The following is a 24,320-nucleotide window of genomic DNA, read 5'->3' on the forward strand; positions in this document are numbered from 1 at the left end:
TGTTTTAATTTAAACTCTAAATTAATAATAATTTAAAACTTTAAACTTCTTTGAACTTCTATAATCGTATGAATTTACACCATTAAAAAAGACTTAGTAATTAATTTAGACGGCTGATTTGAGAATAAAATTTGGGAGAGAAAAGTATGACAGAAATAAGATTTAGGAGAATAAATTAAAATGGATGTGTGGGAACAGAATATATATGAATTTGTGTTTATTGTTTAATATTTCATAGAAAAGCTAATCACTCACTTATCAATTATGAGATATTATGATATTGATTTATTAAAACTTAATTTTATCATATATACATCTTAAGGTAAATAGTTTCAAAACCCATTCCTTCTTCTTTTTCTTTTTTTAGTTTTACAATAGAAAGAAGAAAAAATATAATTATCAACCACTAAATCGGTAATAAATATGTTATCTATTTATGTTTAAATTTACTACGCAAGTATTTGTCCACCAATTTAAAGAAGAAAAATAAAAAGTTATTTAATACTAAACACTTTTTTGGTAAAATGAAAATGTGTCACATCACACTTTATAAATCTTTTAATACTTTTTTTGACCCATTTATTTCATTTACGTCTAATTAGGGAAACAAAAAAAAAACTGAGTTCTTTGATGAAAATACATCCGTACAAAAAAGCCAAATAAATATGATTTATATAATTAAATTACACGTCTCAATTCTCATTTTTCATCAGTAATATATTGGTGAAAACCAAGTTACACATAGATAGATACGGTATAGATAATACCAAAATTATTTTTAATGAAAGTTTGATATATATATATTTGTTTTGTTTTGACCATGAAATTTGGATCCGATTATTCCATTTATTTGATACAGAAAATTGGGATAATGGTGTTATTGATATTTATTGTGCGAATAATCCATCATATGGACACATACATAACACATTAATAACTCATCGCATTTTGAAGATGCCTACCAACAGCCGGGTTTGATGGGACTAATTGGCGCACGATGTCTAATTGGTGGAGTTTTGGATAACGAAAGCGACTTCCATCCACTTACCTTCTTAATACTTTTAATTAAATGTCCATGAAAATGTTGATATTATACTCTTATGTCAATCTCTTCAGACTTTTATATTTAAAAAAAATAATCAAACAAACTCCTAATTTTAGAGTGTATTTTGTATAGAAAATGAGTCATTTTTATTGAAATGTTAGACAATTATTTAAATTTGTTTTTGAAATATCATCTGAATGGGGCTTTTGCAAATTTAGCAAAATTATTTTGATAAATTAGATGTATAACACACTACTTTTAAATTTACAAAAATGACAAAATTCAAGCTCAGCCCACATTTGAAAAATGAAAAATTACAAATCTACCCACTAGAATTATCGACATTTTCACGCATCACTCGATGTGTGGTTGATACATTCGATGTGTGGTTGATACACTCGATTTGTGGTTGATATACTCGATGTATGGTTGATACACTCGATGTATGGTTGATACACTCGATGTGTTGTTGATATACTTGTTATGCTTTGTTGATACACTTGTTATGCTTTGTTCATCCACTTGTTATGCTTGGCTACTACACTCGATGAATTAAATAACACTTGATACACATCATTAGTTTGATACACTTGATATGTTGTTGATACATTTGTTAAACTTTGAAAATATACTTAATGAATTAAGGACACTTGATGCACTAATCATGATATATTACATTATCGATACGCTTGATTAGGTTTAATACACTTAATAAGTTTGATACACTTAATACACTACTGATAAACATTTTATACTTTCACCGATACACCCGACAAATTTAATATACTTGATGCAGTTCATATGTTTGATACCCTTGATGTACTGTTGGTATATTTTCTGTATGTACCGCTACGTTCGATCGGTTAAAATACACTTGATACACTTGAAATTCTGACGATACACTTAATATACTTCACTAGTACATTTTGATACATATTATATGTTTGCTACACTAAGTTACAACATTCATATACTTAATAATACTACATTGAATTGCATAAAATTTGAAAAAAAGATGGAAATCATGTAGTAAGTATATCAACCAACTAATACGTATAATATAAGTATATCACAACAATAATATACAAAACTGATACAAAGTGGGAGAAAAATAATGATTGGGGCTCTTAAAAAGTGGGAGAAGAAATATGAGAGGATTAGGACATTAAAAACAGAAGAAGAAATAAGTTATTGAATGGTAGTTTGAGAATAATAAAATATTTAAGATGGAATGTATTTTAAAAAATGAGAATGTTGTCGTGTTTGAAAGCAACCATTTGAAAGAAGTTTGAAAAAAGAACTTAGATTTAACAATAAAATGATTATCGAAAATCTGGATAAAAAATGGTGAAAAATAAAAGAAGAAGAAGATAAAGATGTCAAAAATGGAGATTGAACAAATGATAGTTTTCTTTCTTTTTTTTTTAAAGAACCTATAGAAAACCAACCGAAAAATAGTATTTGAGAAAAACAAATATTTTTTTATTATTAGATTAATTTTTTATTAAGAATACAAATATGATATTGAGGTTTACAAAAAAGAAGTAGAGAAAGTGGAAGATGAAACATCAAAGACAGATGGTCAATAAAGAGGAAAAAATGTAGGGGGCAATCTGAGAATAATAAAAATTTTAAAGTAAAAAATATCTCCAAAATATTTTACAAATTAAAATTTACCATATTTGCAAAATTTAAAAAATATGTGTCATAATTGCTAAAACATATTCTCATAGTGCTACCCAATACAATTTTCCTTAAATAAAAATGTCTTCTCAAGAAAATTATTTTGTTAGTCCATTCAAATAAATACTTAATAAGATAAAATTACCCTCTTTTTTTTTTATTATTATTATTATCACTTAGATTTGTGATGAAACTACTTGGTGTAATATTATACTAATGTCAACAATTTTAAATAATAATAATAAATATTTATTTTTAAACCATTTAAATTGTCTAATTATTAATAGTAAACAATACGATGGAAATATCCATTTATCCATTGAGTTGATGTTACACACATAGATATATTTGAAATTATAGATTGAAAAACGTTGATCTATATTTAATATGTATACTTGTAAAACGACCCTCCCCATTCCTTGTTATGGGTCTAATTTTTTTTCTTTTGTTTTAAACAACACGACTCATGCTCATACGACACCATTTCACCAATTTTACTTCACTTTTATTTTTAAATGGAGTTAGAAAACATTTGGTCTTAGAACAAAGGTAGGTTTTGTATCAAATATATTATCTACTTACTTTTTCAAACCTAACTTTGACATTAAAGCTAGTGAGCATGAAAAAACAAAAATATCAAATCTTTATCATCAATCCAATAAACAATAATTGATTAGAAATGCACAAAAGTAGAGTATAGTTGAAATAAGTAAGATAATTAATAAACTCTAACAAAAGTAGGTTAAAATTCTGCTCATCTTTTAATGATAGTACTAAAATAATACAAAGAGAGTGATTTGTTTATTTATTTTTTAATTCAAGCCTATGTGGAAAATTTAAACTTTTGATAACACTATTATAAATGTGGAAATGAGATCTAAACTATGGAAAAAATTATTAGTACTTTTAACTTATTTTAATATGTTGATGGAGTAAGTGAAAACAAAACAAGTTATTACTTTTTCTCCTCGTCCTAAAAATAGTTTAAAAATTAAATCTCTAATATTTAGGAAAAAGATAGAATAATTTGGATGAATTTCAATCAAATCTCTTACTTTTAACTCCTTTGACTAACAAATAATTCATCATTCTAAAAAATAATTAAAATTATTCTTAATTTTTTATAACAATTTTTTTATTTTAAATCTGAATAGGGATTGATTTAATTTGTATTATAAATATCGATAATTTTTCTTCCGTCAAATATATCATTTTTTTATAACAAATGTGAAGGTGAAGATTAATATTTCTATAAGAAAAAATGTAAATTATATCGTAAGAAACTTATATTAACTATATTCATTCATTAACATCTTTGAAAAATGAGAAGATGATAAATGGTTTTGAAAATTGAGTCTTATTTTAAAACTATATGAACCATTCACTGACATTATTGTACCATATAATATATGTAATATGCTGGCTCTTGGATTTATTTATTTTCTACTTTCTTTTTGTCATTTATAAAAGTACAACATAGGTCCACCTTTCTTGACGGACAAGAACTTGATCCATGTAACGACCCAACTCCTTATGCTGAATCGAAGTCATTACTAAATATAGAACAAGTGGTTTAAGTCTAAAAATTTTATCAAAAGCATACGGTTCAAGAAATTCATTTATAAAAGCATAAACATGGTAGTCATGCAAAAATGTAAAAGCGTTCTGAAATCCTACTCGGGCCCTATCTACATAAAAGATAGTGAAAAATAAAAAGTACTCAAACTCAAATGCTAAAATCTGAAATAAGAAATAAGCGGAAGCGGTAGTCCCTATGGCCCTCCTCGGTCTCACTTCGGGTCGCTCGCCAGCTTGCCCTTGCCCTTGCCTCGTCCTCTACCTGAAAACATAAAGTGGAGAGAATGAGTATAAAAATACTCAGTAAGGGACCCACTACTAGTCCCACTAGGTGCCTGTTAACTTCCTGTTAGAGTCCTGATAACAGGTACCCAATCTCTGGCACGTTCCCGAACACGTGCAATCATGCGCTCCCGTAGGAACGTAACTCTGGTCTTCGGTGCCCGGGGACACCTAGGACAGTCGGGATGCGAGGACCCCGTCGAGTCACTCGAGTCATGTCTATATCATGCTAGACTGGCGTCCCGTCGGACCACACAGTCCTCAATAGGTGGTGATCCCGAAGGACACCCATGCAGGTACGACTCTAACAGAAATCAAGCTAACAGGTACCCTAATTGCAGTAAACATACACATGGCATCAGCATATAACATGTCACATAAATCATTTCTACACTCTCCGTCCCGACATTCGTCGTAACCATAATAGATCTTGCCACACATAACAGGCTATAGCACAACTATATCGTCATTTGCATCATACTAGCATTTATTTCAGGCATCATACTGTCAAATCCTCAATATGCAACATAGGGCATACACAGTCTCATACTTCAAACATGAAACTAGTAGTAGAATCTCTTACCTGGAGATCTACTTGTCGAGTCCTAACCGCGAGGCAGTACGCTTTCCAAGCGACGAAGTCCTAACTGTTTAATAAGTCAAAATTCGTAAATAGGTCGCCAACGACCAACGGTTCGAGATTCAAATGAATTTAACTTACCCTAGAAGGAGGTTGCAGTGCTCGAGCCCCTACTGAAGAAATCCCGCGCTGCAGTAATTTCTTGGTCCAAGACGTCCCTTGAGGAAGATAATTTAATTTAGATCCAAATTAATTTAACTAACGTCCGAGCATGGAGTCTTACCGGAAAAATCACAATAATTAATTAGCTTACCAAAATATAGGTGGATGGAGCCAATTTAGTCCTGGCGGCTCGGCTGGAAGAAGACAGGACCGGCTCGGCTTGGGCAGACGCGGCTCGGCTCGGTACAGGGATTTCGCGTGCGGCTCGGCTTGCAACAGGGGGAGACGCGGCTCGGCTTGCAACAGGGGAGACGCGGCTCGGCTACACAGGCGCGCGGCGCGGCTTCACACGCGGACGCGGCTCTTCGGTTTCGGCTTCGGGCGCGCGGGCGTGGAGCGGCTCCGGGTTCGTTCGTCGGCTGGAGGCACGCGCGGCGGATCGGCTTCGAGTGGCGGCTGCGGGAGACGGCTGGGCGCGGGTCGAAGCGGCTCCCTTCGGCTCGATCGGAGCGACGCGGCTGACGGAGCTTCTCGGATCGACGCGGCTGACGGAGCTTCTCGGATCGACGCGGCTGACGGAGCTTCTCGGATCGACGCGGCTGACGGAGCTTCTCGGCTACACAGATCGGCTCGATCGAAGCGACGCGACGCGGCTCGGCTATCCTCCTGATCGGAGCGGCGCGGCGTCGGCGGTCTTCCTTAGGTCGAAACGGCGCGGCGGTTCCGGCTCGGCTGGCGGCTGCGGATTCGGCTGCAGACGCGTAGGATGGCTCGGCTTCCACTCGGCTTGCAGACGCGCGGTGGGTCGGCTCTACTACGGCCGGCTCCGAGGGTTATTCTTTCAGCTGGCGGCGGCGGCGTGCGGCGGCGTGCGGCGGCGGCTAGGGTTTCCTCTTCTATTTTTTTTTTTTTCTTTCTTTTCTTTGGGAAGATGAAGAGTCTCACACTTCCCCATGCCTCTTTTAAAGAAATAAAAAGTAATTAAAAGAAAACCCTAAAACCCTCTTTCCTCTCTCCTCCATTAACCACCTTTGACCCTTTCCAAGGCCATTTATTTGTTAAGCCAATACTTTATTTCACCCCCTAACTTCAAAATTAATACATAAAAAAAACTTTAGTTTAATACCAATAATGAACACACTTTAGTATTAATATTAATGGTCAAAACAAAAGGAAACCGAAATTGTTGGGCGTTACAATCCAATTTAACTTTTAATGTTAATTAAAGTTTGATTATTTCTTCGTTTTTTTAAGTTGAAATGATATTGTTAAAATTGGCTACTTTCTTTTTCAAGTGAGTTTAGCTTTGTAATGATATCAATTCTTTTTCTAAACTATAAATAATAAGTTATAAGGAAATAAAAACTTGACATTGATGAAAATTGTCAAAATGTGTATTGTATTGTTATAAATTTCAATATAAAAACTAAATTTTTCATGCTTATTAAAGTTTATGATTAAATGGTTATAAATCTAATAATACAATCAACTAAATTGTTGTTACTAATTTGAATTCAAATATTAAATCATTTCCTAAGCGTTCATAGACCAGACAATATATGTTTTTATAACCTTAATTTAGTTAAACCAGGTTATATGCTAAAAACATATAGTCTAGTTGAATTGAGGGTGAATATCGACTAATCAAGTGAACCAAAGAAAAATGAAAAGTCAACATATTATACCTAGTGAGATCAACAAATACACTTGATTTAACTAAGCATGCAACTTGTATATTTTCTCAACACTCAAAATTCTAAAAGACATCATCGATTGATTGGACATGTTAAGAGCTTGGTAATAACATATTATCGTATTGTACGTGATATATCTTACACATGCTCAACTCACCACTACATATATTAACACAAGTCAATTGAGATTGATGACTACTTCTCTAGAGCTACATCAATAGACCACCAGTTTGATCAATCCACAACCTACTCAATTGTCATCTTTTCGAAACTTTTCGAAATGAACAAGACATACATAGAAATGTACCACATCAGTTATTTTAATATTTGAAATTTGAATCGACGGAAGCATTTGAGTGTATTGAAAAAATGTTTGAATGTGAATCAACAATATTAGATTAGCTAGCAAATTATTTATTTAAAAGTAGACAACAAAAAAAGAATTATATACTTTGGAACATAACTTCATGAAGTATCACGTCTATTCCAATTGTTTTAGACATCAATCAATATATTTATCTTAAACATTAGAGCTAGTAAATTGGGGAGTTATGGAAATTTACAGTTGAGCTATATTTATTTGGATAAAAAATTTCGACTATCATGTTCTGTGAACACAAAAATAGTTTTTTAAAACAAAAAATGGTCGTGATTAACATTTTTAGTTAAAACCTATAGTGTTTTAAAATTAGTTCATATTGTTCTAACAATTAGTTATATCATTATAGTCCTCAATTTTAAATGGTTGTAATCATAAATATCTTATTGGAAAAATTAGGAGGAAAAACCAAATTTTACACTATAAATTTTAAAATTTCATCCCATTCAACTTTTAGTTTTGACCACTATTTTGCTATATTTTATACTTATGTTTATAATTCATCGAAGGAGAGAAAAACGTTTCTTCGATGCTTATCTACGGGAATATTTATTAAATGAAAAAATTGTAACATTTTTTAGTCGATTCATTTGATAACATTCTTCTTTTTCTTTTTTGTTTCTATTTTTCATTTTTAAAAGAAACAAATTTGTTTGATAATTCTTCTCGTTTCTCGTTTTCAAAATTTAAGGAACATTTCTAAAAATTAAGCCAATTTTGAAAACCTCTAGTAATTAGTTTTTACTTTTATATGTACGCTTTTTATGGAAATGGATTAAAAAAAAACCTTTTACATATGGGTTGGGTCGTTTAAAATGTGATGGTCTGGTCGCCAATGTTGGTTGTCTAGGTGGAGGTCGTAAGAGTTTATGATAGTGATCGTTAAAGTTGGTTAGATGGTGGTTGTTAGATTTTGCCTGCAGTAGTGGTTGGAGGTGGCCACTTGTGGTAGTGGTTGGAGGTGGCCGATGATGATGGTTCGAGGTGGTGGAAGGAGGTTGGCGGCTAGAGGCGATGGTCATAGGTACCAACGACAAAAGGAAAAAAAAAAGAGAAGACGAGGGAAAGAAATCTTAGATATTTATTAAAAAACAGAAACAATTACTAAACATATTTTTGTTTCTAATTCTTAAAAAACAAGAAAAAAAATAATAGAAACGAGAACCTAAAATATTATCAAATGGCTCTAAAATGACCCTTAAAAAAAAACTACCTTAACTAAGTTCTTGGAGTGCAACATTGATTTTTTTTTTTCAAATAATAAATATAAATAAGATTGTATTAATTTAGAGCTTATTTGATAACATTTCTGTTTTTTGTTTCACATTTTAAAGAAACAAACGTGTTCGAGACCATTCTCGTTTCTCGTTTTCAAAATTTAAGAAACCTTTATAACTTTCTAAAAATTAGACAAAAATGGGAAAACTACGATAGTTCTGTTCCAATTTTATTTGATTATATTTCTTTATATCTTAAAATTTATAGTTAGCTAATTGGTAGGATGAGACATGCCTACATTCATTTTTTGTTTAAAAGTCTTGGATACATTTTTTAACTTTGATGAATTTTTTTCTTTCTTTCTTTTTCTATATCCATTAACTTGTTTTATTTTTTTTCTCTTTATTAATTTTTTATATTTATAGTTTGAATGTAAAGGCATTTTCATAAATAGCAAAAAATTGAAACTATTTACAATATGCAGCAAATTCTATCAAATTTTCTATATTCATTCCTTCAAGTTTTTTTTTTCTTTTTTTTGTTATACTTTGTAAATTGTTTTAGTTTGTTGTTAACCATAACAATTTCCCACTAATGTTTCTTAACCTTTTTTTTTCTTCATTTATTAATTTTTCATATTTATAATGTTTAATAATTCTTAATTTACCTTTTCCCTTTTTCTATTACATTAATATTTTTTCAAAACATTTTTCTTCTCTTAATTTTTTTATCATTATATGTTTTTTAAAATTATTATTTGATTTTCAAATTTAGAATTAATTTAACTTTTATTTTCTATTTAGCTATATTTATTAAATTTTTATATTTGTATATTTATTTTGTGGGATTTTTTCGAAAAAAAATATAACAAATCCGCAAAATATTTATACTGTAGAGAAGAATTTCGAAAACGGAAAAAACTCACAGGTCCACAATAAAAAATATCAAATCGGCAAAATGTTTATACTGTAGAAAAGAATTTCGAAAACGAAAAAAACTCACAGGTTCACAATAAAAAATACCAAAAATACCCCAGTCAACATACGATTAATTGGCCACTCGCACGTAATATATTTGGTATACAAATTTAGCTACACAATCTTGAACCAAATAATGCTTTGAAAAAATACAAGACTTGTGATTGATCAAAAACAAATATCATGGTTTCAAAAAATATAAAAGAAAAAAATGCAAAAGAAGAGAAGAAAGAAAATAGAAAGAAAAAGAAAAAATTGCAGAAGAATAGAAGAAAGAAAATTGAAAAAGAATGACAAACCTGAAATATTAATAAAAGATGGCCGACTTCATGATATTTTTTATTTTGTTACACACGTGCCGTAAATATTTTAATATTTCGTTAAAAATTAACCTTTAATTTAATTTTGAATTTTAAATTATTCTATATTTAAGTCTATATTATCTTGATCTTTGTTTATATAAATATTTGGAGAATATTCAAAAATAGAAAATTTAACAAAATATTTATAAAATATTGTAAAATTTTATATTCTATCAATAATAGACATTGATAGACACTAATATGCTTCTTTAGTCATATAGATTGACACTAATAAAAGTCTATCAATGTCTGTCATCGATATAATCCAAAATTTTACTATTTATCATAAATATTTTAGTTTATAATATTTAAAAATTTCCCTAAATATTTTCTAAATTTTATATTTTAAATTTCAAAATACAAATTTTGTAATATGCTTGTTTATATGTTATTTTAGATTTGAATGTATTATTTTTAGTATCATGAAAATTAGTTGGAATCTTGCATTATATAATTTTTTACTAATACAATCATTTAAGTTATCTTTAATATTTTACAACCTCAACATTTACGCAATAATATAATTGAGTTGAATTTGAATCATCGTCATTTAAGATAAATGAATTAAAGAAAAAATGATATTTCAAATTAAAATTTAACAATATATAATTAATAAAAATTATTGTATTATAGTTATTAATTATGTAACGAGATTTATGTATCTTTAATAAAATTAATATTTTATAATTATTTGTTTCGAGTTCTATATATTTTTATTTTTTATACAATTAAATTATATATAAAATAAAAAAAATGTTAGAAAAAGTAACACAAACAATGAAAAACAATAAATGACCATCAAATAAATTTATATTTATGTCTTTTATTATTTAAAAAAAAACAAGAAAAAAATAATTATCAAATATAATATATTTCTTGTTTGGAAAAAAATAGAAAAAAGAAAAAAAAAATGTTATCAAATAGTTTCAAATGTTCCGACGTTTAGAACTAAAAGTATAAATTTAATAATTTCCAATGATGTCATTAGCAACATAATAAATTAAAAAAAAATCCAGAAGTTAGAGAATAAATGAAGTTTTAGTTTAAATACTTATTTTAGTCTGTCATTCATAACTATTCCATAATTCTTTTAATGTAACAATTTTAACCTTTACATTTAATTTGATTTCGACCATTTTCTTACTATGATTTCAACAAACTAATAACATAATATAAAGTAGGTGAAAAATACTATTTTAGTGTATACATTCTAAGATTTGTTTAATCATAGTTCGTGTAGTTTCAAAATTTTGATTTTAGTGTCTCAAAATTTAAATTTAAGACTTAATAGATGGACATTAACTAAAATTATACATTTTAAAGCATATAGGTTAAAATTAAATAAATTTGGAAATACCTAAAACAAAATGTGACCCTACAAAAGTATATTTCTAATACATTAACATATTAAGTAAACAAAACTTAGAAAAATAATATAGAAAACTATAATAATTCAAAACTTAAAATTTAGTGGATATTTGTATTTGTAAATATGTGTTTGAAAGTGATTTCCAGAATCATTTTTCCTTTTAAAGGATGGTGTTTCACATAAATTAAAATTGATTTTAAAAAAATATAAATATTTTTAAATCAATTTGAGAGAAACTTAGGTGGTTTTTATTGAATAATTCTAGATCCATCACTAAAAAAAATGATAATCTAATTCAAAATTTTCTGTATTTAGTTGTGATTTTTTAAATTTTTAAATATTAGAAGATTGTCTATTATTAAATTATTAATAAAACAACAATTATATATATTTTGAATTTTATTTCAATATCTATACATAAACAATTATTAACTATGCCTATATAATTCAACGATAAAATAAATAAAAATAGATATTTACCATAATCATTTAGTTAAATAATTATTTTTAAAACTGAAAATATTTGAAGTAATTAACTTTTGGAATCAAATATAATAATTGAAAATCAATTCTAAATATATGAAAAATCACTTTCAAGAATTTTATATAAAAGCATAAATTTAATTGTTTACAAATCAATTTTATCAAAATAATTTTTTATTTTTTGAAATCAATACGTCAACTATCCTTCCAAACACATCCTAAAATTGAAATCGATGAAGCAAACTCCATATGGTTATTTCTATAACTACAATCAAATAAATACTATTTAATAATCTCTCTTTACTAAATAATTGACTACTTTTTCTCTATCATCTTTGATAATCATAAATTATAATAACTATCATTCCGAAAGGGAGTGGAAGGATATCATAGATATATTAAAAACATGTTTCTAACTATAAATTTATTTTAAGATTTTTAACTTTGTACATCTAACGTATAAATGTATTTCATTTTTATCTTTATTCCTTTATAAACACTTCTTAGTCCCAACTACTAATTTTGTTCTAAAAATCTTTATAAAAAACAATAAAATATTTACGGACCGTGTAACAAAAATAAAAAGTCCATAAAATTGTTAAAATATTTTCGTAAATTACAAATTTATCCTTAATGTTTTTCAAACGTTCAAAATTTAATCTATGATTCATAAGGTTTCTTAATAAGTATTTTCTAATAACTTATATCGTTTTTCCTAAACGAAATCCTATGACCGAATCTAGCAAATTTGGAAGTCTGATTTCTTATAATTCTTGAGACGAGGGATCATATCTTCGGGAGTTCAATATTCGATCCTAAGAAAAAGTGATTTTAATCGATGTTTCAAAAAAAAAAATCTCTTTATTAGAAGACTATTCTGATGACGGATTTTGAGAAATTGTACTAATTCCTCACTTTCTTCATGTGAGAAGATTTTTTTCATTATAATCTAATTGATGGAATGTTTTCTACTTATTTGATGAGATCATTGTTTCAAATATTGGAGTAATAAGGGTAAAATAAGACATTAGTTTTCAAAGAAATTTAAAAATATTTTCAATTCAAGATTTGGAATTTGACCATTGTTTTTTAAACGAGTGTTGTGGGTGCTAACACCTTCATTATACACAAATGACTCCCGAACTCAACCCTAGTATTCGCAGACCATTTTTTTTTATGATTTTATTTAAAAGTTTTTACTATATTTCAATGTCCAATTAGTCGTAAAAAAGATCGGTAGTGACTTCAATTTTATTTTAAAAACTAACAAATTTTGAGGACATCGGCCGCTTCGCGTCGTCTTGAGCACGTGGTGGTTGATTTGAAGCATTTTTCATCGTTAAAAAAGCCTACACGATTGTGTTCGTACTATCTACAACGATCGTATATCATTTCCTACATTAATCACGTATCATGATCGTTTAGAATGACAATTACATGCTGCCCATTAATTGCACGTTGATTGGGACATTTATGATATTTTTTATTGTGGATCGATAGACTTTTTTCATTTTCAAAATTGTTTTTGAGTTTGTTATATTTTATATTATAGAATAAAATATACATTTTAAAAGTAATGGAAAAAGTATAGAAAAATAACATTTATCTAGAAGGGAAATGAATTTACCCACATGTACGTTTTACGAGCCAAAAAAAAGAAAAAGAAAAAGAAAAAAAGAAAAAACAAAAAAGGAAAAACAAACGAAAAAAAACCCTAATTGGAAATATATATATATATATAAAAGAAAATGTAAAAAGAAAATGGGAGAAAGGGCAGAGTAGGAGAGAGAAAGAAAAAAAAGCTGATAGTGTAAATCTCTCTCTCCCTTTCTCTCTGTTTCTCTCTCTCTCTCTCTCTGTTTATGTAGCAGCCTCTTTCATATCTCTTCCTCCCTCTATAAATATCAAACCAAAGCCTTCATTTACTCGAACAAATCGGTTCCTTCATTGCTCTTCTTGGCCCTCTCCTTCTAACGATTCACAACTTTGCATCGTTTTCTCGTACCAAACTCCAATGGATGCTTATCCTTTGCACATGGCCATGGCCGCTCTGATAGGAGCCTCCGTCGTTGCTGTTTCCGCGTATTATATGCACCGGAAAACCCTAACTCAGCTCCTGGAGTTTGCCAAGACTGTTGAGAGAGACAGAGAGCGAGATGATAATAATTTGGATGTTGAGTCACCCAGGCATTCCAAGAAGCAGCGTGGAAACCATGTGCGCCGGAAGGGGACTGGTTATAATCGGAGAGCCTCCGCTTCGTTGCCGGATGTTACTGCTATTTCCGGTGCTGCTGATGGTGATGATAAACGAAATGGACAGGTTCTGTTGGATGTGATTCCGGCTGGGCTCCCAAGGTTACATACACTCCCTGAAGGTAAGGATTCTATGGATTTCTGCTTTGAATGCTTAAAAACTATTCGGTGGTGTGTAGTGGTTTATGTTTCATGGTTTTGTTGGATTTGTACGGGAATGCTTTGTTTTTTTTTTTTTTTTTTTTTTTTTTTTTTTGACAACTACTTGTACTGGATGCTTCTATGGTGCCTTTGGTTGTAAAATAATCGAGACGGATGGTTGTCACTGCTTTGTTTCAATTTATACGGCTGATGTATTGTTTTTGGCTTTATAATCATGATTAACTATTAAGTTCTGATGAATCTGTTTTTTTAATAAGATTCCAAATTAGTAGTATTTTGATCTTCATATGATCCATAATATTGCAGACGGCGCGCTTCTATAAGGTCATGAGCTTTCTCTTTCCGTATTTGAGGGTCTTATTCAGTTGATTAATTCTTAGGCCATGTAATCCAAGGAGTCTCGTGTCGCGTTTTTCAGAATCCAGTTCATAAATCTTGTCTTTCTAAAACTTTCTGCATGGCTGTTACATAACCTGCTAACCTTGAGACTATTTGTGATTCTTTCATGCTTATCTTGATATTTCTTTTCTCCCTTCTTTTGGAACAAAAACGGGTTATTTTACCATTTAGATTATTGAAAGAATTTGATATGATTATTCAAATCATAGAAAATGGATCGTGATAAAGTTTGACTTTTTCTCATTAAAGAGATAAAGCCTGAATCTTTAACAAACTTGGTAATCTAAGTTTTCCAGTCAACAGAGAGATGGTATAGGTATCAACTTTGTCAATGTTTGGCAGGAAATCACTCATGGGCTAAGGCAATTTGCTCCTTTTGGTTTCATTCTGGAAATATAATTTCACTTTACTTCTAGTCTTTGTTTTAAGAAATGCCAAGGATATGGATAACCCATGGATTTTCCACTAGTCTGAAAAATAGTTAGCATGAATGGGTTAATTCAACTTTTTATTTTTTTGGCTCAGGTATTTACAACTCCAACTTCGAAACCCATGATTTCATTCTGTCGGGAGGAGGACTCCAGATTATCTGAATTATCCTTGCAATTTTTCTGACTTTATTTTTCATCTATCAATATTAAGATTGAAAGGCTGACAACGTTTATTAATGTACTTATCCCTCCAGACAATCATTTGTATCAGGTAAAAATTCTACCAAGAGATCAATGAGGCCTACTTCCCCTAAGTCCCCCATTGCAAGTACGAGTGCATTTGAGAGCGTTGAAGGGTCGGATGATGAAGATGATAATATGACAGAGGATACTAAAATAAGTTCAGGATATCTGCTTGCTAATGGCAATGCTGTGAGTACTCAACTCCCTTGCATGCTCTTATTTTCATTGACACCTAATGGTTTTTGGTGCTTGGCAGTACTTACAGTTTTGTGTTTAACCCCCACGTGCAGGGTCCAGAATGTAAGGGTATATTTGAAAATCTTCCTGATCACATTAATGCCAACGGAGAGCAGATTGCTTTGGCTGCTTCAAGTATGATTCGATCTCATAGTATATCTGGCGATCTACATGGTGTTCAGCCCGATCCAATTGCAGCTGATATTTTGAGGAAAGAGCCTGAGCAAGAAACTTTTGTACGGCTCAACATTACCCCATCCGGTATTGCTAGTTGAAACTTTTATTTTACTTATTTCTTTATTTTACTTATTTCTTGATTTTCCCTTATATTTAGATAATATTACTATACAGTCATAACTGTAAGGTGCTTAACATGGCAGCATGGTCTTATTTGTTTATGTTATGTATAAGTGATTGTTAGACGTAATATTATGTCTTCTATAATTGAGGTAAGCATGCCATTTTGTTTATTGTGTTGGATGGATTATTAGGGATTTTGTTCATATGCAAGCTCAGTGGTCAATAGTTGAAGTACAATTGACTTGCATTTTCTTTTTCTGACATTCATGCAGATTTTATTTTTAATATGCTTCTATTTGTCTGGTGCTTTTCTAGAGGTACCATTACCTGATGAAGTAGAATCGTATCTGGTTCTTCAAGAGTGCCTTGAGATGCGGAAAAGATATGTATTCAGTGAAGCTGTTGCTCCATGGGAGAAAGAAATCATATCTGACCCCAGTACACCAAAACCTAATCCTGATCCATTTCAATACACTTCCGAGGGCAAGTCTGATGTGAGTGTTTCATCATTGACAAATAACTCTAGTATGTTGTGCTGCACGTTACCAATTTTGCTTCAAACGTACCTTGTTCTCATAGTTATTCATTTTTATTCTATTGTTTCTCTTATTTGGATTTTTTTTTTCTTTTTGCAGCATTATTTTGAGATGCAAGATGGGGTCATTCACGTCTATGCGGACAAAGATTGTAAGAACATGAAAGTCCACACAAAGTTCTGATGTCTCTTTTTATTTGCTCTTCTTATGAGTTTTATTTAAATTATTTGCAGCAAAGGAAGAGCTGTTTCCTGTTGCTGATGCAACCACCTTCTTTACCGATCTTCATCACATACTTAGAGTCACTGCAGCAGGAAACATTAGAACTCTGTGCCATCGCCGACTGAATCTTCTTGAACAGGTATATGTCCTATAGTGCTTTAGTTATTGAAATGTTTGTTAAATTTTCCATTTTGCATCCTTGATAATAAGCCCATATATGTCATTCAGAAATTCAATCTTCATCTGATGCTTAATGCCGACAAGGAATTTCTGGCTCAAAAAAGTGCTCCACACCGTGACTTTTACAATGTCAGGAAAGTCGATACTCATGTTCATCACTCTGCTTGCATGAATCAGAAACATCTCTTAAGATTTATAAAGTCCAAATTGAGAAAAGAGCCTGATGAGGTAATGATTGGGACTTTTGATTTATTGACTAGTGTTTATTCCTGTTTCTATTATGATTGTAAGAATGATGCTTTACATCTAAGTGAATTGGTAAACTGCATCTAGGTGTTTTCTTTCTTATATTATTTTCCTCTACCTAGGTTGTAATATTTCGGGATGGTACATATTTGACCTTGAAAGAAGTTTTTGAGAGCTTGGACTTATCTGGGTAAGTGTTTCCTTATCCATTTTCTTCGATAATGTAGAAACACTTATATCCAACTTCCAAAAAGGAAAAACAAGAGATAGTGATTTTATCAACTTCAAACTTCTTTTAAATATGTCCAAGCCTGGAATATTGATTTCAAAACATATGGAGAACAGGTATGACTTAAATGTTGACCTCTTGGATGTTCATGCTGACAAGAGCACATTTCACCGCTTCGATAAGTTTAATCTTAAGTACAACCCCTGTGGTCAAAGTAGACTAAGGGAAATCTTCCTAAAGCAGGACAATCTAATTCAAGGTATATGTTGCTTACTTTATTAAACTACTAGATTTGACATGAGAATATTGTGATGTTTGATTTTGTTTGCACAGTCTTCTTTGTTGCATATTTGGTTGTCAATTTTGGGATTTGGGCCAAGGAGAATTTAAAATCTGCAAGCCAAAACAATGCATTTGCAGTAGATGTGATGGTTTTTTTCAATGGTTTGATGGAAGTTCTTTCTCTTTCTTCTTTTGCCCGTGGAAATTTGATGGTTTTTAAAGCTCAAGGTGCATTGAAGTGCAATAGTTAAGCGGAAGAAAGTATGGGTTTCTTTTATGAGGGGCACAATAGATAAATGTAAACTAAACTTTATCAAGGAAGAAATGATAAGCCTTTAGCCTCAGTTTTATTTATCTACATTTGGGGGGTGGGGGGTGGGATTCAAGAACTTCCCAATCTCTCCCTTATTCTCCAAGAGACCAATTACAAGATAACCACTCCTCCCTACACCACAATATTTGCATTGTAGTTTCATGGATTATAAATCTTATTGGTTGTAAAAAAGAAAAAAAAAATTTACATGACCTTACTTGAACAGGATCTGATATTAACTAGATAAATAAATGATTTGTGAAAATTAAGTTTTTAATAATAATATTCATGCATTTCTTCTTTAAAATAGTTTCATATTCCCTACATGCGTATTATACTCATCCTTTGTCTGTCTGGCCGTCCTTTCATCAATGGATCATGATAGCATGCAAGTGTTTTGTTGCTGGTTTAAATTACCAAAATGTGGCTGTAAATGGTTCTATAGATTAGCGTATCATCCCTTTGGAATCCTTAAGGAACTTTACTAGAGTTCCATTCCATAAGTTTTTTATATTTCTGATGGATATCTCTTTGAAGGGCGTTTCCTTGGTGAGCTGACCAAACAAGTATTTTCTGATCTTGCTGCAAGTAAATATCAGGTGCATCATTCTTCCTTCTTTAAAGTTAGATATACTATTCCAAATTCATTTGCTTTATGGCCTGGATTAATTTCTAGCATATTCTAGGTATATTTTCAATCTCTTGTATAGTTTGGTAAATGTGTACATAGCATGAATGTTAGAGGAAGGGGAAAAAAGCACTGACTGATGGTTCGACTATGTCGCTGCTTTTGGTAATGTCTAATGTCAACTTCCTACGTTTGATACATTAGCCCCAACATGATAGGGGTTGGGGCTGGTTAGAAGAAAGTAAATACAACCAACACAAGTTACAAGAAAAAAAATCTAGTAATTTGTAATAAAAGAAAAAGAAAAAATCACAAAAGACTCTGAAGAAAAGATCAAATGGGTGATATCCAAACAGACAGATTCCAGACATCCTCCAAGTGTCCTCTACGCCTCATAAATTCTCTTGTTTGTTTTGAACCAGATGTATCTAAAGGTTGATAGAAAATTGGCTTGCCATGGTAACTTTACTTCAAAAAGGGAATTCAGAATTACTTCCATGGGTGTGCTGTAAGTCTGACAATCGGAGGGGATACGCTTAGGACAACCCAAAACATCACACCAAAATGGTTTTGCAATTCAGTTAGGTGTTTGGCCTTTGTTGTTGGGCTGTCTTTTTGTTTGTCGTTTTGTATTCTTTCATTTATCTTAAAGAAAGCGTTTCCAAGGGGGTTTCATTTACAGTCTTTTGTTGAACTCCACTCGTACCACCGTTACATATGAAAGCTCGCCATCAGCACTAATACTTAAGGCTCTTTCACGGGGGAGGAGTAAAATGCAACAAAAGGAAAGTCTCCAGAAGGTATTCTGAAACTGGTCCACTATTCAAGAAGTTCGGACAGAAACTTGAGCAGACTGCTATTTGATAAACTTCGCAAAGGAAACAGAGTTCAGGGGATTCCTATTTTGTTGAAAAACGAATGATTTCTCAGGAGATGAAGCTTGCCTGTCTAATTCATCCTCAACCAAGGAACCCAACAAAAAATCCAACCTAAGTTGTAACTCTTGAAGAGAAGTAAAATTTTACTTCCGCCCTGCTCCAAGTACTAATCTTTTCTTCTATCTTGATTTGGTGAAGTTCAAGTATCAGTGGACAAGACATTTCCTAACTCATTTAACCATTCTAAATTTTGTATCTACGGAGCACCCTTTGGACATTTAACTAGATGTGGGAGGTTTGGTACAAAAGAACAGGAGAGTAATTAATACTAGTGATACGTATGTCCTGGGACCATGTACAGTATTTGAAAAATTGCATGTTCTATGATATGGAGTAAGCATGTCAGAGGGTTTGTATTTCTGTCATTAAAAATGAAAAAATCAGGGAGAAAAGAAGGAATGGGACATACAGACCAACTTAGAAAAAAACATTGCTGTTCCTTGATAGTTGATAGGTTGCAGCATCCTTCTGACGCATCAGAATATCCTCGATGGGTTGTGAGCATTTATGGAATAATTAAAAAAGCTCATGAACTTACAAATTGGTACAAAGTTTTTAACAGCCAGCTTTATGGCTCCATATGAATCTTTAGATGATGTGGATGCATGAAAAACAAATTCATGATAGCTTGTATGCAAGTTTAGTGTTGTTGAAAACAATACATTGTCCGTCCTACTTTCTTTCCATATTTGATGTTTTTTTCGTGTGCAGATGGCTGAATATCGGATATCTATATATGGAAGGAAGCAAAGTGAATGGGATCAACTTGCAAGTTGGATAATTAACAATGATTTGTACAGTGAGAACGTTGTATGGTTGATCCAGGTAATGCAGCCTTCAAAAGCACAAAAGAAAAAGGGATCCTTTTGGCTTATCATATATGCCCGGCTTGTCATGTCAAATTTGGTTCTGGTTTACTGTAATTGGTTCTCTAAGTTGCATTATTTCTTCAAAAATTATCAATCACCAACTTTATGTCATAGTTTTTGACTTTTTACCAAACACTGTTTGTGAAAATTTGGTTTCTTTGGTTTATAATTTTTATGCTTCATTAAGGAACTTAAATTTTCTTCATTGGTATCCTATGAATTCCACTATCTTTTAGTTTGTAAGTTCAAAATGGTGTTACTATATTATCTAGCATCCCTCTTTCTGTACATATCAACAAGGGACACTGAGAAGTGCTTTCTTTTCAGAAACTTGTTACACTTTTGTACCCGATGATCTAAATTTAGATGCTATCTGTTTCTATCTTATTTTATTATGGTTTGCGTTTCAGCTGCCAAGACTTTACAATGTGTACAAGGAAATGGGGATCGTGACTTCATTTCAAAACATTCTTGACAACATCTTCCTTCCATTATTTGAGGTCACGGTGGATCCAGATTCACATCCGCAGTTGCATGTTTTCTTGAAACAGGTCTGTTATCTCCCAAAAGCATTTTTAACTTATCTTACTGGAGCTTATCATTTTATTCTTTAAACGATGACGGTGTCTAAATATGTCCAATGGATTTTGGTAAGGTTATATCTGAAATCATTGTCAACAAAATTGTGTTCTCATTTATTCTGCCATTGTAACTTATGTTTTATGTATTTTATGAGGAAGTAACCTACGTTGCAGGCACCATAAAATCGTTGACAGAATGTGCCAAAAATTTTAAATTTATTCTCTTTTACGAACGTTCCAGGTTGTTGGTTTGGATTTGGTTGATGATGAGAGCAAATCTGAACGACGCCCTACCAAGCACATGCCAACGCCTGCTCAGTGGACAAACGTCTTCAATCCTGCATTCTCATACTATGTCTATTACTGCTATGCCAATCTCTACACTCTAAACAAGGTTTATGACGCAAAATGTTCTTGAACTCGTTATCTTGTGCCATATCTTTTATCAAATTCCAAAAGTAAATGACAGTCCGTTACTTGAATGTAGTATAAATATTCCATTTTAAAAATTTTGTACTTGCTTTTACAACTTTAGACGAGTCTTTTTTAAAATAAATTATATTCTGTGCGGCACAAAATAAATTTGCTTTTAGGGGTAGCGTTTTAGATGTATTTCTATTCCTCACCCTTCCGGCTTTCTCAATGTTTCTTGCTTTTATATCAAGACCAAATGCTATGGTGTGTGCTTTTTCCATGCTAAAGCTTTTTAATGGTTATAATGTAATCTTTCGAATTTTCTTTTCAGCTTCGTGAATCAAAGGGCATGACCACTATAAACCTTCGTCCACATTCTGGGGAGGTACGTGGAAAATTTATTCATATTCGATGCAAACATTTTTTTTTATGTTCAACTAATGCATAGACTCCTTTTTCAGGCTGGCGATATTGACCACCTTGCTGCAACTTTCCTAACTGCTCATAGCATTGCACATGGAATCAATTTGAGAAAATCCCCAGTGCTTCAATATTTGTATTATCTAGCACAGGTAATGAAGCAGACACCAATTTCTTCCCATTAAACTCACATGACTTCTATTGTTACTGTCTCTTATTTTGAACATGCATACATCAACAGATCGGTCTGGCTATGTCTCCACTTAGCAACAACTCCCTATTTTTGGACTATCACCGGAATCCATTTCCTGTGTTTTTTTCTCGTGGTCTAAATGTTTCTCTTTCCACTGACGATCCTCTTCAAATCCACTTTACAAAAGAGCCTCTGGTCGAAGAATATAGCATAGCTGCTTCGGTGAGTTTATCGTTCCTTGACCATACCCCTTTCAACTTTCTTCCGAGATATATAAGGTGGTTTCATTTCTGTACTTTCATGCATTACAAGGTGGACCAGATTTAACGAAGACTTTTGTTTTTGTTTTTAATTGTTTGCTTTATACAGCTCTGGAAGCTAAGTTCTTGTGATCTATGTGAAATAGCTCGCAATTCTGTCTACCAATCAGGTTTCTCTCATGCTCTGAAGGTACATACAGAACTTTGGAGCTATATATATTATTTTACTTAATCCCCCACCCATATAATATGAATTATTAAGAGAAAATACTTTCTTAATTCCTCCACCCGCATATGATGCATCCCACTGTGGTCTAAAATATGTTCAATGGACAACGTTAATTTTGTGATCTCACTACGAAGAAAGATAACCAGCAGCAACGGCCATAAACGAATAGGATCTATTTTATCGGTTGGGTTCATTTTATAGGTGTAAATACCCTGGCTGTAGAACGACTCCTTTGGATCATCAATATACTTCGTTGTGAATGTGCATTTTCTCAAATTCAAATTCATAGAATCATTGAGATCTTCAAATTTCTTTAGTTTACTGGACCCGTTTGCAGCATTTATCAAAGCCTGCTCGAACTTAACCATAACCTTTTTGTTGCAGTCACATTGGATTGGAAAAGAATATTACAAGAGAGGACCTGCAGGAAACGATATTCACAGAACGAATGTGCCACACATTAGGGTCGAGTTCCGTGACACGGTATGTACCCTTTCTTTCCTCTTTCACTGCCCCTCTTTTTCCCCCTCATTTGAAAAATTTCCATCATCGCCTAACACTTTCATCCCCCTTTTCTTTTCCTTCCTCTCTTTAAAAATGATACGAAAAACAAAGATCTGGAGAGAGGAAATGCAGCTGGTTTATCTAGGAAAGGCCGACATTTCAGACGAGATAGAAAAGTGATGAGCACTGGAGAAGCACTTCAGAAGACCACACTGGAATAGGTGTGATATTTCAGGTGGTAGTTCGTCGATTATTTGGATTAGTCATTTGATTGCCTCAACAAAGAAAGGTGGATTTCGATAAATGATGTGGTTGCGCAACTCAAACGAAGAACTCTGAAGTTGGGGGAAGGAAAAGTACATACAAATTAAATTGGAAATGGTAGCCTGAGTGAGGGTATGTCTAGCCGAAGCTTTGATGTGGACATAATTTTAACGTTGGTCGTATGACAAAATAACACTTATTAGGCAGAGATGGGGCAGTTTAGATCCCTAAGACAATCTACTAAGATATATGAATATATATATACATACGTAGTAATCCTAAATAATCAATTATGGTGGGGAATAATAAGAGAACGTGACAATAAGGTTAAAATGTTTTTCCTTAGTTGGAAGGGACAAAGGGCGGCCCCGTCTCTAAATCCAATTTTGACTTATCATTGGATTTATATAAATCTATAAGTTATGATTTTGTGATAATGTACAATGGCATTGCTGGATGAACAACTTTCTATAATGGAATTCTCTAATTTCATTTACCAATTTGGTTGATCTAAAACGTAAAGAGGGATGAGTTTGCCTTGGATGTAAATGTGAAGGTATTCAAGAGTTATCTTATAACAGTTAAATGTTATTTGACCATGTGTCTTTATAAAAGTTGGGATGGATACTCAAAGTCAGGATTTAGTATTTATGATAACCTCAAAATGGTAGTCTTTGTAGTTTGGTAACGCAGTGGAGAATTTATTTTACTACAGAAATTATTTGAGTTCTATAAAATCGTGAGGGTTAGATTTTGATTGAACTCTAAAGTCTTTACTAAGAATAAGGTCTATATTTTAACTTCTTGTGGATTAAAATCTAAGGTCTTCACTAAGAATAAGATCTAGATCTTTTGTGGATTAAAATCTATAATCTTTACGAAGAATAAGAATATAATTATTAATAAACAAGCTTTTAAATTTCGAATGATATTTCTAAAGAAACAGAATGATACAACAATTAGGTTGAATTTTAAGGTGATTTCAGAGAATGTTGAAAAGATATTTTGGATCAATTATGAATGATTTTTGCCAGCTTTAGTATTATCTTCAAACAAATTCACATATGATCTAAACTTGGTTGTAGCTCTTTTGAGTGTTTAAAATAAATTCATGTTAACTTTTGGCTATAATGACTACAATGAACGCATTTATGATCTAAACATTAGTTGAGTTG

At 31.7% G+C, this 24,320-nt stretch overlaps 1 protein-coding gene across 2 annotated transcripts; it reads left to right on the forward strand.

Moving 5' to 3' along the window:
* Nucleotides 1-13,580: 13,580 nt before the first annotated feature.
* LOC103502142 (AMP deaminase) lies at nt 13,581-23,645 on the forward strand. Of its 2 annotated transcripts, none has more exons than XM_008465985.3 (19): nt 13,581-14,187; nt 15,329-15,489; nt 15,591-15,798; nt 16,153-16,331; nt 16,473-16,524; nt 16,607-16,734; nt 16,824-17,003; nt 17,144-17,211; nt 17,367-17,509; nt 18,383-18,444; nt 20,123-20,236; nt 20,691-20,831; nt 21,103-21,255; nt 21,607-21,660; nt 21,737-21,847; nt 21,937-22,110; nt 22,258-22,338; nt 22,762-22,860; nt 22,993-23,645. In XM_008465985.3, the coding sequence occupies exons 1-19, from the start codon at nt 13,827-13,829 to the stop codon at nt 23,059-23,061; spliced, it is 2,538 nt and encodes an 845-aa protein (XP_008464207.1). In that variant the 5' UTR covers nt 13,581-13,826; the 3' UTR covers nt 23,062-23,645. The 2 variants fall into 2 exon arrangements, with proteins under 2 accessions (XP_008464207.1, XP_008464208.1); XM_008465986.3 differs by having other exon boundaries at nt 14,039-14,187; nt 15,312-15,489.
* The last annotated feature ends 675 nt before the right edge of the window (nt 23,646-24,320 follow it).

This window comes from Cucumis melo, chromosome 8 (genome assembly GCF_025177605.1).
Source record: "Cucumis melo cultivar AY chromosome 8, USDA_Cmelo_AY_1.0, whole genome shotgun sequence".
NCBI lineage: Eukaryota > Viridiplantae > Streptophyta > Magnoliopsida > Cucurbitales > Cucurbitaceae > Cucumis > Cucumis melo.

Coding starts and splice junctions, on each gene's coding strand:
- LOC103502142 (XM_008465985.3), top strand. CDS start 13,827: ATGGATGCTTATCCTTTGCACATGGCCATGGCCGCTCTGATAGGAGCC. Junction 16,332..16,472: donor CTTCCGAGGGCAAGTCTGAT/GTGAGTGTTTCA, acceptor TTCTTTTTGCAG/CATTATTTTGAGATGCAAGA. Junction 22,861..22,992: donor GGGTCGAGTTCCGTGACACG/GTATGTACCCTT, acceptor CGAAAAACAAAG/ATCTGGAGAGAGGAAATGCA.